Source organism: Thunnus albacares, chromosome 21, assembly GCF_914725855.1.
Source record: "Thunnus albacares chromosome 21, fThuAlb1.1, whole genome shotgun sequence".
In the NCBI taxonomy this organism is placed as follows: Eukaryota; Metazoa; Chordata; class Actinopteri; order Scombriformes; family Scombridae; genus Thunnus; species Thunnus albacares.
The window spans coordinates 5,483,462-5,497,226 of NC_058126.1; the positions used below are offsets into that span (position 1 = coordinate 5,483,462).

The window sequence follows — 13,765 nt, forward strand, 5'->3', positions numbered from 1 at the left end:
GCCATTAATTTCAAAAAACAAAAAAACTTATTACTGATATTCCTGCTGTGTGCATCGATTCAAATGCTGTTTATCTGCGAGTCGCTGCTGGTAGTCGAGAGTCGTTCCCTGAAAGTAACAAGGATGACACAGCCAAAAAAACATACAAATGTTTCTTTTTTGTTGGTTTTTGTAAGAAGCACAGCCTCAATTTCATGCCTTTTTGCTTTTTGTTTAACCAGAACAGAGGAATATTTAAATTTTTTTTTTTGCTTTCAGGGCCTTACCTTGGAAAAAAATATTCATTTGCTCATTAGTACCGTGTAAGGCAGATATGTTACATAATTGCTGACCTGCTTCTTTTCAAATAATGTTATTTGAGGTTATGTGCTGGTAAAAAAAAAAAAAAACTTTTAGATATAAAATGATTGGTTTTACTCAACTGTAACCGTACAAATTGTGGATCAGCAATCATCTCCTCGTCATTATTCAACAAACAAGCTAAATTAAAACTATATTCACTGAAGAGTCAAGAGAAAATAGAAGAATTATATCTTGTAATGGGTGTAAATGTAAGATTTTGGAGCATGTTGTTTGGCCTTTGCCTGATTTCCTCTCATCCCTTGAATGAATGCTTTCGTCTGTAGGTCAGATATAAATGCTTTGCTTAAGCTTTATTTAAGCATCTTTCTTAAACAGATTAATACATAATTTAGATGAATTTACAGCTCAGGAACTGCTCTCTGGAGTTCACTGTGGAGGTCAAACCACCACAAGAGACCCAGTATGGTAAATATTTAGGTTTGGTGAAGTAATGACCATGTCTCCAGGTGCTGTGTGTGGCCTGTAGTAGCTGAACACAGTCCATGTCCCAGCATATCTCTCCCATAGGGACTGCTGTAACTTCTCTGCAGCAGATGTAACTTCCCCCCCCCCACCTCTCTCTCTCTCTCTCTCTCTCTCTCTCTCTCTCTCTCTAAGGCTCTGAGCGTGCTACAGATCCAGTCTCTTCCTTTGGTCTTGTTTGATACACTCTGAACCAATAATGAGCAAGAACTCCGAGCTCAATTAGCTTGTTTCCCAGGTAGCTCCGCGAAGCTGTCTGGCTAACAGGCCCTGACAATCCTACTGTCAACCTGCACTGGAGCAATTAGTGAACCCAAACACATGCACACTCACACACACAGGGTCCATCAGGCTCCACCACAAGCATTAGCCATGTCAGTGTCTCTTTACTGCAGTGGCAGTGTGGCATCAGGGCTTATTTAATGCCCGAGGGAACACTGAAGCTTCCTGCGTAAATGGTCTTTCAGTAAAAAAGACTTAAAACGTCGTCTCCTCTGATAGGTATTTTCTACCATTAAGAACCGCCCTGTCAGAGGTGTTCACTGCTATGTTTTGCTTCTCGAGCTGCTTCTCTGATACCTCTGCGCTCAGCCCTCAGACCACGGTGCTCCGGGGAGACCAGAGGTGCGCTCCTCGGCGAGAACTGGCCTTCACACCAGGGTGCACGCACCGAGAGCACGGAGAGTTGTGTGGACGTTCAGGCTGACTGTGTGTGTTGCCTAGATGGATTTTATGCAAAACTCTCAGCCAAACATGCACATAAACTGATATTTTCATCAGAAATACTTAAATCTTGTGACTAATTTTCTTGTTTTTTTCACAAAATCTTGACATTTTCATAGTTTTTTTGCTAACCGTCTCCACAAAATAACCAATAACGACAAGGTGAAAACGTGACTTAAGACCTTTTTGGTAACTGTACTGAAAATGAAATACAGAAGTATGTTACTTTATTATCACATATCTCTAATTTGAATAAGTATTCAGGCCCGAGCCAGTACTTTGGCAGTGGTTGCAGCTTTGAGTCCTCTCTATCAGCTCAGCATATGTGGATTTTGGGGATTTGCTCTGATTCTTCTTTGCAGATTTGGCCGAGCTCAGTCGAGTTGTATGAGGAGCATCTTTTTGAAAAGATATCTTCAACTCATTCCGCAGATTTTCCATCGGTTATAAGTCTGCGCTTCAGCTGGGCCACACATGAATTTAACATCTTTTTTTTTTTTTTTCTCAGTTTATTCCAGCGTTGATTGGGATGTGTTTTTGAGGACGACATGTGCTGTTCCAACATACGTTTTCACAAGTTGGGGATTTTGGCACTTGAACCTGATTCCTCTATGATAATTTTTATGTTTGGTATAAAATCTAAACATCTTACCAGCAAAGATACAAGAATAAAATGAAGGTGACAGTAGGAAAATTAACTGTTAATTCTGTTAAACCAAAAAAAAATGCATATAATACTTGTTTACAGGGTACTCAAAATGTTTGTTCTGAGGGTGTTGCTATAGGAAGAATGATTGAATCAAAAGGTTTTAACTCAATGGGGAGTGACATTTTTACATTATTACATTTATTTAACAGATGCTTCTGTGCAAAGCAACCTAATAAATGTTCATTCAACCTTCACAGGAGCAGCTAGATGTTATCAAAAATATTAAAAGTGCACATCCCCCCCCAAACATAGAACATTTAGGCCCAAGCTTCATCCAAGAGGAAAGTTCAGGTATCTTAACATCCTCTGTAAACTATGGATGTGAAAATCTGAACATAAGTTTTGGGAGACTTTATCCAGGACCACATACATCTACTTTAATCATTTAACCTCCTCAATGGACTCCACCTGCAACAGATGTAGAGATGTAGAATTTCAGACACCGGCTTTGACCTCAACCTGATCCACAAAACACAAACCCCCCCAGGACAGGAGGATGTAATGATAGAAGTCAAATGTGCCACATCGTGACACATCTGTTTGACCAGCAGAAAGTTAGTTTTTGTTCCAAGAGACTTGTGCATCCCTACCTCCCCTTTCTGGTTAATTATTTACTTTTTGTACTTCTAGCCATTCCCTAACCCTGTAGAAAGCCCTGCATAATAAAGTATTTACATATCATTTGCACTTCTCTGTGATTACTGCTTTCCATATACAGTGGCTGGCTGTCCATGGAAAGATTTGTTGTGTGTGTGTGTGTGTGTGTATGTGTGTGGCAGCAGCGCGTGCACGTGTTTTTTGCGCGTGGGGGCGAGCGTGTTCACTTTGATGCACAGTTCAAAGTAGGATGGCATTATTTATTCATGCCTTTGTTGTTCTTATTTCCTCTGCGAGTCAGAAATTCCTGGCGTTCCATTTTAGGCAGATCACGGCTAACTCGGAGTCGATAGCGTCACGGGCCAATGAAACACTCGCGTGCACACTCACATTTAGGAGGTGCAGACTGTCAATAATCTTCCATCTTGGTTATTTGTAGGACCCTCTTGTCTCAGAGTCAACACCCCCCCCCCCCCCGCCCCCCCCCCTCCTCCCTTACTGAATTTCCAGTTATTTGCTATAGGGCTGACATGATGCTATGTGTGTGTGTGTGTGTGTGTGTGTGTGTGTAATGATTTGTGCTGCCTCTGATAAAGGTATCTCTAGGCTCTTGTTTGGTGGTCCTAATGGGTAGGCAGGTGCTTCAGTTCTCGGTGGCTGGGATTGAAGCCTCAGTATGAGCCTTCCTACACCCTGCACCACCACCACCACCACCACCACCACCACCACCACCACAGCCCACAGCTCATGCTCAACCATTGCGGCGCCTTAATTAGCCAGGCCCAGCAGTGCTGTCGCTCTTCCCCCTGTTGCTGCTGCTGCTGCTGCTGCTGCTGCTGCTGCTGTCCACCACCGCTATACTGTATGTGTGTCACGCCATGGAGGTTTCAGTTTATTGCATGTGCCAGCTTTATCTGTTGGGAGAGCAGGAGCGAAAAAGAAAAGGGGGGGGGCGGAGGGGGGTGGAGGGGGGGTAGAGGGCGGGGTGCTGTTTTGAGGATAGGAGCTGTCCCCGTAGGCTGCGCTCCAACAGATCAATAATTGACTGGCTGGTTGTTTGGCAGGAAGCTCTTCAGAAGATCCGTCAGAAGAACACCATGCGCCGTGAGGTGACAGTGGAGCTCAGCAGTCAGGGCTTCTGGAAGACTGGCATCCGCTCCGACGTCTGTCAGGTAACAACCCGTCGACTGTATTAACGCACAAACACAGACACAGACACACGCGTGCATACATTCTGCAATAAAGCACTCATGGATCTCACACATGCGACACATTCAGATGTTTAAGAGACGCACAGATTTGTACAAGCACTCACTCACACAAGCACATACACTGTTACATAACATTTACACAATGAAACTCTCCATATAGCTAAAAAAAAATCATTAAAATCAAATACAATGCAGAGCAGAGACTGAAGAGAGGCAAGAAAACCCCCTAATATTCAACATTAGACAAGGAGATAATAATAATAAGCTTGTTAGACAGATATTTACAGAGGCTGGGTGCTCTGATGGTGAATGCACGCTCACCTGTTGACACCTGTCTGTACTTTGGGACAACCAGTAAGGCTGAATCTGAAGGTTTTAGAGCATGCTCTGGTATTTGCAAGACCTTTAAGAGCCTTAAAAGTTATCAATAAAATATTAAAATCAAATCTGACCGGACAGGCCAACAGAGAGCAGTTAAATCTGGGGTGACACGGTTGTATTTAAAAGATAATTCCAGCTTATTACAACTTATTGTCATAGTTTTGTCCGAGTTTTGGCAAGAAACACAAGCAGTCAGACAGGTTTGTTGTATCGCTGTGGCTCAGCTATTAACTGGATGAATACAGTGTTATCATAACTGATAGCAATGATGGCCAAAACTGTGGAAAAAAAAGTCACAATTTGTAACACACCGCAATTATACTTGCCGAATCCGCGCATACACGCACCCAGCAGTACTTCCAATCAGACAGACACAGACCAGCGCTCGCCGCAGCCACAGTCCAAAAAAAAAACCGAAGGACCCTTCTGATCTTTCCACACATTGCATCACTTCTTCATTCAAGTGTCAAAATCTGTGTAAGGAAAGTGGACTCCCACAGAGCCTCAGCAACCATACCCTTCATTAAGTAACGTCTGAGACCTGACAGTTTACTTATACACAAATCCACCGCCACTCAGTATGGCGAGAGGACATGTGCCACGTTATCTCCTCCACACGCTAGTTAGCGGTTAAAATAAACGAAGACGGAAAATCCCATCTCCACATGCTCTTCTATTTTATCTCGAGCTCAGAGAAGTGTGACAACATATGCGGCTCACAGTTTCGTGTGCATACAGTTTAGCATAGGGGGTCCCTAATGAGACTTGAACCATAACCCTTAATGTGATAGCGCCACGCTGTGCCCACTGAAACATACAGAAGTGCATTTGTTCACGGATTTGTCAGTGTAATGAAGTGGACTTGTATGCTTTATTTTATTATTCTTTCATACATCGCCCTTCCCTCCCCATATGTTCTGCTTGTTACTCTGAAAATAATTGGCATCAGCGTCGCACATCATCTTCTGTGAGCACATACCCCATCGCCGTATGTGGCGGCGGCGGCGGCGGCGGTGAGGAGGATAGCCATACAGCTGATGCTCAGGCTCACATTCGGTGAGGAATGACAGGAAAAGTTCTAGCCTCACAAGCCAGACCCCCCCCTCTTTACAGCAAGGTCTAGCAAAGAAGGATCCGATCAATAATTGCTGCCCAATTATATTTGCTTCAAGCTGTACCGCTACGACTAATTGGTTCATGAATAATTTCAGTTTCGAACTATGCGGCGGCAGCAGCGGCGGCGGCGGCGGTACACCCCGCACAAAAAGTGTGACACCGACGGCAAAACTGACCCCGTAGTCTCTTGATTCTAAAAGCAGACACTCGATCTGGAACAAAATCAACCTCCTCTAGTTACTGACATCGCTCGGCTACACCAAGGTTATTTGACTTGAAAAGGCTCCGTCAAGGACCAGGCTACACGTTAGAGGCAGGGATGGGATTTATTTATTCATCAATGTTTCTCTTTTTTTTTTTTTTTAATATATTTTTGTGTGTATTCTGTGATTCACTGCCATTTTTCCCGCTTTGTCCTCCTGACTTTTTGTGTCGGTCAGAAACATTTCAAGGGAGAGGCAGCTTGTTTTTAGTCCCTGCAACAGTGTGTTACATTTATTTATTTATCTTCATTTACTATATACATTAATCCACCTGCTTTAACTAAGCTGGAGCACGGAGGAATATACTTTACCTCTCTCTTAATTTGTATTAGTAGCATGCGAGTACTGTAGGAAATAAATTAAAAATCTATTGCAAATTTGCTTTAATACTGCTGAAGAGATGTTTCCTGATAAAATATCTTGAAATAAGTTGGAGTAAAGTAAGTGTTTAGCCTCATAATGACATCTCTATTGCAAGATATACAGCGTACATCAAAATAAATGAATCTTTAAAAAGTTCAGTTTCTTATTTATGCCTTATGGAATAAATTAATGTGATTAAACACCCCAAAAAACAAGGTGGGATCAGCATTATATCACGTTGTAGTTCATAAAATGATCATAGTGTGAGTTTAAGTGCGATTTAAAATTCATGTTTGCAATATTTCAGCCAAGGGGGAAAAGACCACTGGTCCTGGTTGGACGATGTCCAGAAATACCCAAATGTCATCCGTGACAGTAAATTAGAAATTTCCCACCTTTTAATTACTGGAGTATCATCTCTAACAAGCCCCCCACCACCCTGCCTTTCCCACACTCACACTCATATATACTGTTGTCACTCAGACGGTCATCATCAGCACAGGTCAGGGTCCGGCTTTGTTAATTGGCTGCTTAACAAGGCCTGGGGAGTGTGTCACCACAGCCCCTGTGATGGCCCCAGGGCTACGTGGCAGCGCTGCTTGTAGCCGCCGGGGCCTCGGGGGCTCACCCTCCCCAGTACCACTAATTAAAACATGCGCGGCTCTCCCTCCTCTCTCACGCGGTGGCACGGAGAGGAGGAGGGGAGGGGGGGGGAGGGTTAATGTGTGTACACCAGCCTTTGCTACAGTTTTCTTAACCGCTCCGACCGGCCTGCTTGATAAGCCTCCGCTAATGATCCCGTAGATCGGCTCTCTGACTGTCAGAGTCGTTTGCTGACCACTGACCACTTTCCGTGTCAAATCCCCTCACACGCACACACTTCACCCACAACTCATCCCCTTTTTTTTACACTTTTATTTCTCTTTCTGGCACTCAAACTTTGTTTTTAATATATATGTGGGGGGGGGTCAGAGAGGGGGCTGTCTGAGTTTGTCTGAATGTAAGTGTGTCAACATGTCGAAATGGGCTTCGATTTGACTGTCCTGTCCAAATGTGAATTTCCCTCCTCTGTCATTCCCTCTCACAGAGCAGCGATTGGGTTTTTGATTATTTCATCTCTCTGTTGCTGAGCACCACTTAATAAATAATGACTGGCTGATTGATTTCTCCCTCCCCTGTTCCCTCTATCAACCCTCTCTCCCTTTCTTTCTCACAATCTCTTCATCACACTTTCTCTCAAAACACACTCCTCTCACTCTTTTTTTTTTCCTTTCATATAAGGCACGATTCTTCTTCTTCTTCTTCTTCTCACACTTTTCATGTTTCTTCCAATGCTGCATTGCCCTTTTTTTTTTTTTGCCAATTCTCTCTGTCCTCCGCAGCACGCCATGATGTTGCCTGTTCTCACCCATCATATCCGGTACCACCAGTGTCTGATGCACCTGGATAAACTCATCGGCTACATCTTCAAGGAACGCTGCCTCCTTCAGGTAACGCACGGTCATGACAGCTGCTTGCTTATAATGTGAGACTGTACCACAACCCAGTCTGCATTATTTAAAAGCCCGGCATAGTTAATAACTAACAGGATGGATCAGAAAAAGGAGTAGCCGCTTAGATAGCCAGATATAAAAAAAAGTAAGCATTTGGTGGAGATCCAGGGAGGCAGCAGTCGCCTCATTATTGTGCCCGTTTCACCTCTGCAGGGATAGTTCAGGTGAAAACACAGGGCTCAGGAGTCAGCTAAGGTAACCCCCCGCACACACACACACACACCGTCCTGAGTCATATCTCTGCAGCGAGCGGGGCCCGGTCTGCTGTGAGTTGCAGTGACAGTAGTCAGGACAACAACAGCCTCCTCCGTAATGCCAGCTCTCTCCCCTTGTCAGGTCTGCAGCCTCAAGCTGTGTGCTCTCAGAGTAAGCGCCACGGCTGCCTCCAGCAATATTGAAGAGCTGTCATAACCTGATACATTAGAAATCAATGTGTTGTAGCCCTATACATAGTTAAAAAGGGGAAGGATGCATTAAGATTCGCTCAAGGCTCCGCGTGTGTGTGTGTCTCTGTGTGCATGACTGCTCGGCGCTCCGGTTGTGTTTATGCGCTGGGATTTGCACGTATCGATCGACGATTGGCCTTTTTGTCGTTCGGCGTAATGACGACCTGTCATTACGAGTGCTAAAAAGGAAACACGGACCCGCCGCGAGGCCGGCCCGACGAGCTGCGGCCCTTTCATTGGAGGAGATACGCACGTTTGAGCTCGACGTCTCTCGGGAAGAAGTTAATGGGTTTGTCCCTCCCTCCTTTTTCATTCCAATCCTTCATCTTCAACAAAATGACAAATAAACAAAAAGGAAAAAAAACAATCGGTTTGATCATAACAGTCGACAGCTCGCATACAGGCTGCTGCAGTGTGTCGCCTGTCACTTATGATACCGTGACGTCGCTCTGTGTGTGTGTGTGTGTGTGTGTGTGTGTGTGTGGACAAAGCAAGGGCTGTCAGCACTACAGGGATTGAAACGGCCCAAGTAAGGAGCCGTCATCGCTGGGCTTTACAGCACCTTCCTGTTCTCCTTCACACACACACACACACACACACTCCTGCCCAGATAGGTTTGGACAGTAAGGCTGAAGCAGTGCTTGTTCAAACAACCGTCTCCCAGTCAAAGCCGGTTTCAGTTCCACCATCACTCTCTTGTTGATAGGTTGATCCCGATGAACTGAATGTTTTCCGGCGGCAGTTTATTCATTTCTAAGGAGAGAGAGAGACACTGACACCTCTCTTTGAATGTATTATAATCGTGTTTCTATACAAAGTGTGTGTGTTTTTGACCCCTGTAGCCTTGTTTTAAACACTACATGTGCTACTTCTGACAGTGCTTCGGAGCTATGAGGTGGCGTTGGTGCAACAAGGAAGTATTGTATTTACCTGTAGTATGTTGTGGAGAAGCAGTGGGTGTTTGGAACTAAACATACACATCAGTGGCCTCGGGGATGTTTGGGGAAGTTTGATTCATTGTAAGGGTGTTTGCAGACCTGCACTCTTTAATCCAGTTGAATTGGACTCTGGTTTAACTCCTTGGTACAGTTTTTTTTGGGGTAGATCTGAACACAGTAATCATACTCGGGTGCGGACTAAAACAACCGTACCAAGACCCTTGGAGGATGTGTCCTCAGTCTGGTCCCAAACTAACTTTAAAGCGGTTTGTTTGATCCGACTCATCTGCTAGGCGTACTCTGCAAGTTGCACCCAAGACACATCTGACCAATAAGCGAAGTGAACGTTCTCACGTGGTTCGAGTGATGAAGTTTACCAACTCATCCACTGATTCAGACCAGAGCAAAGACCAGACCTGAGCTCGGTGTCCTCTATAAATGAGAAAGCTACAGACATTTCAAGCCTACAGGTGGTGAATATTTGATGCTCAAAAGATTTCCAGTGGAGTGTTTCTTTAAGGATCAAATTTAGTTTTGGAATAGGGGTGACCTTGCAAAGGGGAAACCTGCCCCCCCCCCCTCCTGGTGTCTTGCAAGAAAGTACCTGGTGTCTGAGACCGGCAACCTCGAGGTGAAAGGCATTTACTGAGTTTAAGGATACTAAAGATCATTTTGCAGTTTATCCCGGAGAACGAAAGGATTTTTTCCTTTTATATGACTGCGTGTTGCTGCGAGAAAGGCTGGTTGAATGTGTGTAACTGAACATGAAGATGGCTAAAAGTACTAAACAAAGACCAAGGTTGTATAAATGACAAAAAAACTGAATTGTCCTTGAAGTCTTACATACTATATGTGAGATATGTGAGCAAATGAAAATATTAAAAATGTATTTGATAGTTGAAAATCTTCAGCTTATTGTACTTAATATCATTCAATTTATATTAATGGACAGAAACAGCACAATATGTACTTATTTAAAGATTCATAAGTAATTTGACATCAATATTAAACACACACAGTGCTATTGTTGGCTAGTGTGGGATTTCCTTATGTAGTTTTCAGGGACAATTAAGACTTTGTAGCTTGTGTGGCCGTTCTCAGTTTGGGGCGGTTGAATCAGAATTTCAGAATTGGGATTTTTGTTCTATCTTTGAAGGATAATGAGCCGTACTCCCATTAAAGGAATGAGAATTTATTTCCCCTTTTTTTTTTTTTTTTTTTTTTTCATATTTTCTGTAGAAGAGATGAAAGCAGCTGATCATCTGGGAAACCGGAGAGTTGGGTGGGTCTACACAAGAGTCAATGCTTGTTCCCAGCTCATTCTCTGTAATGTTTTAATGAAAACATATCTTACCAATCAAACTTGCAAGGAGAACATATGTCATAAATGTATAATCACTATACTATTATGCTCAGTCGGTAAATCCACGGGTACATCGTTCGGGTTCCTCTGTGTAGCTGCATACCTGTTATTGCAGTACAGAACGGCAATGCAATCATAGCATGAGGCAACTTGCAAAAACCCAGCCTGAGAAGTGGGAGCCTCTGAGCTTGGCACTTCCCCCCGCCTGGCTCCGATGGAGCCACGGCCCTTTGAAGCTCCTCTTCTGAGAGCCTCCCTGTTAAACATTTAATATTTAAAACTTTGGTGTTGGGGTGGGAGGGGGGTGGGAGGGGGGGGGTTTAGGGTTGGAGAGACATGTGTACATGGTCGCCACATGCTCCCACATCCACCAGACCCTCCTAATCCCCACCCCCCTGTTGCTTCATCCCCCGTTCTTCACTTTTGACCCATGCTGAAAGAATGAGAGGCATCACAGAGGATCTCAATAATTTAACCGTACAAGTCCTCGGCCTCGGCTCTGATATCGCATGCTTTTGTTTGTGTGCCCGCACAAACGCGGCTGTGACTCTGTGTACAGAGTACAAGGGTATTTTATTTGTTGTGTTATTCATGGCGATGCATGTCCTGCCCTGGGACTGAATTGATACACAGCATGAATATTCCTTTATATTGTATATTATGTTATAATGTAACCTTAATACTGTATACGGTATATTTATTAATTAAAACAGGGATAGGACAGGAGCTAAAATGTGTTGTGATGCCAGCGAATCAATTATAAAACATGAAGCTACAGATTAATGCTTGATGCTGTAGATTTCTATGCGTAGGTTCTGATTTATTCAGTTCAGCATCAGATTTCACAGGTTGACAACACCATTGCAACACCAGATGGATATATTGTATGTGATCAGGCCATATCATGCTTTATTATATCCCCCGTAGCGCCTACTTTTTCATTCTTTTCGTGATATAGAGCAACAACGGGAAAGTTTGGCTTTACTCATTACTGAGAGTTCGCCGTGCAGTTGTTGTATTTACAACAAAAAATGTTAAGATTACTGAGCTTTTTCTTCAACTTCATGTCGCCTTCGCTGTCAGCGGTCTCCAATAGCATCTGAAAGTTGAGGTAAGCTGACCAGCTCCCCTTACACACACCCATTAAATCCCCCTTTACTCTGTAGCTGTATCAGCCTATCCAATGCTGAACCAACTCCAGATATTAAGACAAAACACCAAGCATTAGCCTAGTGAGGCAACCATCAAACACACAGAGACAGACAACCCTACAATAGCATGACAACAGCGTCTATAATGCTGCAAGCGACTGCTGCATTGACTCAGAACCGTCTCACTGCTTTGTCTTGACGTGAGAAGAACGTGGTGTCACAGGAAAACAGCTAAATCCTCAAACGACACTTTTTCTTCCTAATTCCATTCTGTTCTCTGTTCTCCGTTAATATCCAAAATGCTTAAAGACAGCCAAATCATTAAGCTCATTTCGGCTGTTTTTGGCGACCTGTTGGACATCACGCAGGTGTTTGTGGAGATCAGGAGAGACAGAATAATTTTTGCAGATGTCATAATGTTATAAAATAAAAACCTGATATTAGAAAATCAATTTAAGAGCAGCCTTAGTTTCAGGTGATCCCAGTCCGTTCCCCCCCCCTCCGTGTTGTTTCATGCATGAACCCTTATTTACCTGTGTACCATAGTAAATGATGCAGTACACGATAATGACATTGTTGAGTACTGTTTGCCAGCAGGCAGTTTGCCCATCAGTTTCCCTGCATGCGGGTGCAGAAGCGACTTCAGTCTAAGTCCACTGCTCGCTCTCCACTGAGCGATGATGTTTATTCCCGTTTAGCCAAAGGCGGTCGAGCAGCAGCATCGAGGCAGCGATCGCTAAATCCTAAATCCCTTCCGATATTTTACGCAGTCATTATGTTGACAGGAACGGTTGCATACGTCAGACCTCTTCACAGATTCAGCTTAAGAGCCCATACTGTTGTTGCCTGCTGTCCTTAACTGTGAAGGACTTGAAGTGTTTACAGAATAACTGATGTATTTTGCTTGATACGTTTCCTTTCAGAGCACCAAACTCTGTAGTTCAGGCTGTGTAGTAGGCTTGTATCTGACATAGCACAATGGGGGATTTGAAATTGGAAGTAAATGTGGTGTTTGTTGTTGTTTTTATTCACATTTTTTTTATCAAACTGTCAAACTGCTGAGAATTGCTAGATTTCTGCTTGTGTCATGTCAAAAACGGTAAGTCGCTTTTTCTTTCTCCCTTTTTTTTTTTTTAAAAAAAAAAAAAAAGCCGTTCCTCTTAACCAAAAGAAAAAAAAATACAATTGCTGTTGAATTTGTCGTCTCTGTGTTGAAGGCTACAAAGCTGAAGGCCTCTTGAGCAACTATAAATATTGAAACCTCTCTGTTAACGTTTTACATATATATCTCATTGGAGCTTGAAATTGATTTGAAGTTGGCTGAAAGGAGACAAGCATTTTGAAAAGCAAGCCCAGGGGGGGGAGAGTAGTTGAAGTTTTCTTTTTTTTTTGGCTGAGATTAACATTCTCCTAATGTAAGATTGATAAAGGCTTGACATATCCTACTGAGCCCTATCTTTTTCCTTTTTCTTCCCTCAGCGAGTTTTGAGATGTTCAGCCGCAGCAGGCTTTCTAGGCACAGCAGTTTTTGTCCTCTTTTTCAAACAAAGCTGAACGTCGACTAATATATTTCCTTCAGAGTTATTTTACCTCAAATTAAATTCCCACTATTGCCTCTCTTAACAGGTTTGAAAGTTAATTTTCATACAAACAACTTTCGCTGTGACAAAGAGGCAACAGGGACATCCTCTCTCTCCCATGACACATTTTAAGTACAGCGCTCTCTCTCTTCTCTCTTCTCCTTCAGTGATCCAACATTATTAGACTGATTTGCTTTGACCAGTCTTACTGTAATTAGTCATTAGACAAAAGAGGGAACGGATCAGTCTCTGTGGAGGCTTTCACAAGGCTCGAGGTCATGTTGTTGATGTCTAAATGCTGGCGGTTAAGCCTTTGTTGCTCACTGTGTGCATTATTGGCCCTTTTTCAATTAACAGTCCAGAATCTCTAACCCTAACTCCTAACCCTAACCCTAAACCTCTCAGGAGAATCTAACCCCTAACCCTAACCCTAAACCTCTCAGGAGAATCTAACCCCTAACCCCTAACCCCAACCCTAAACCTCTCAGGAGAATCTAACCCCTAACCCTAACCCTAACCCTAAACCTCTCAGGAGAATCTAACCCC

The 13,765-nt window shown here is 43.5% G+C and overlaps 1 protein-coding gene across 1 annotated transcript in view; it reads left to right on the top strand.

The window, feature by feature from the left end:
* The window catches only part of drosha (drosha ribonuclease III), a 92,290-nt gene that overhangs the window by 23,453 nt on the left and 55,072 nt on the right, over nt 1-13,765 (top strand). The window contains exons 16-17 of the mRNA XM_044339545.1: nt 3,919-4,026; nt 7,571-7,678. Coding sequence (XP_044195480.1) covers nt 3,919-4,026; nt 7,571-7,678 — 216 coding nt within the window. The remainder of the gene's footprint in view (nt 1-3,918; nt 4,027-7,570; nt 7,679-13,765) is intronic.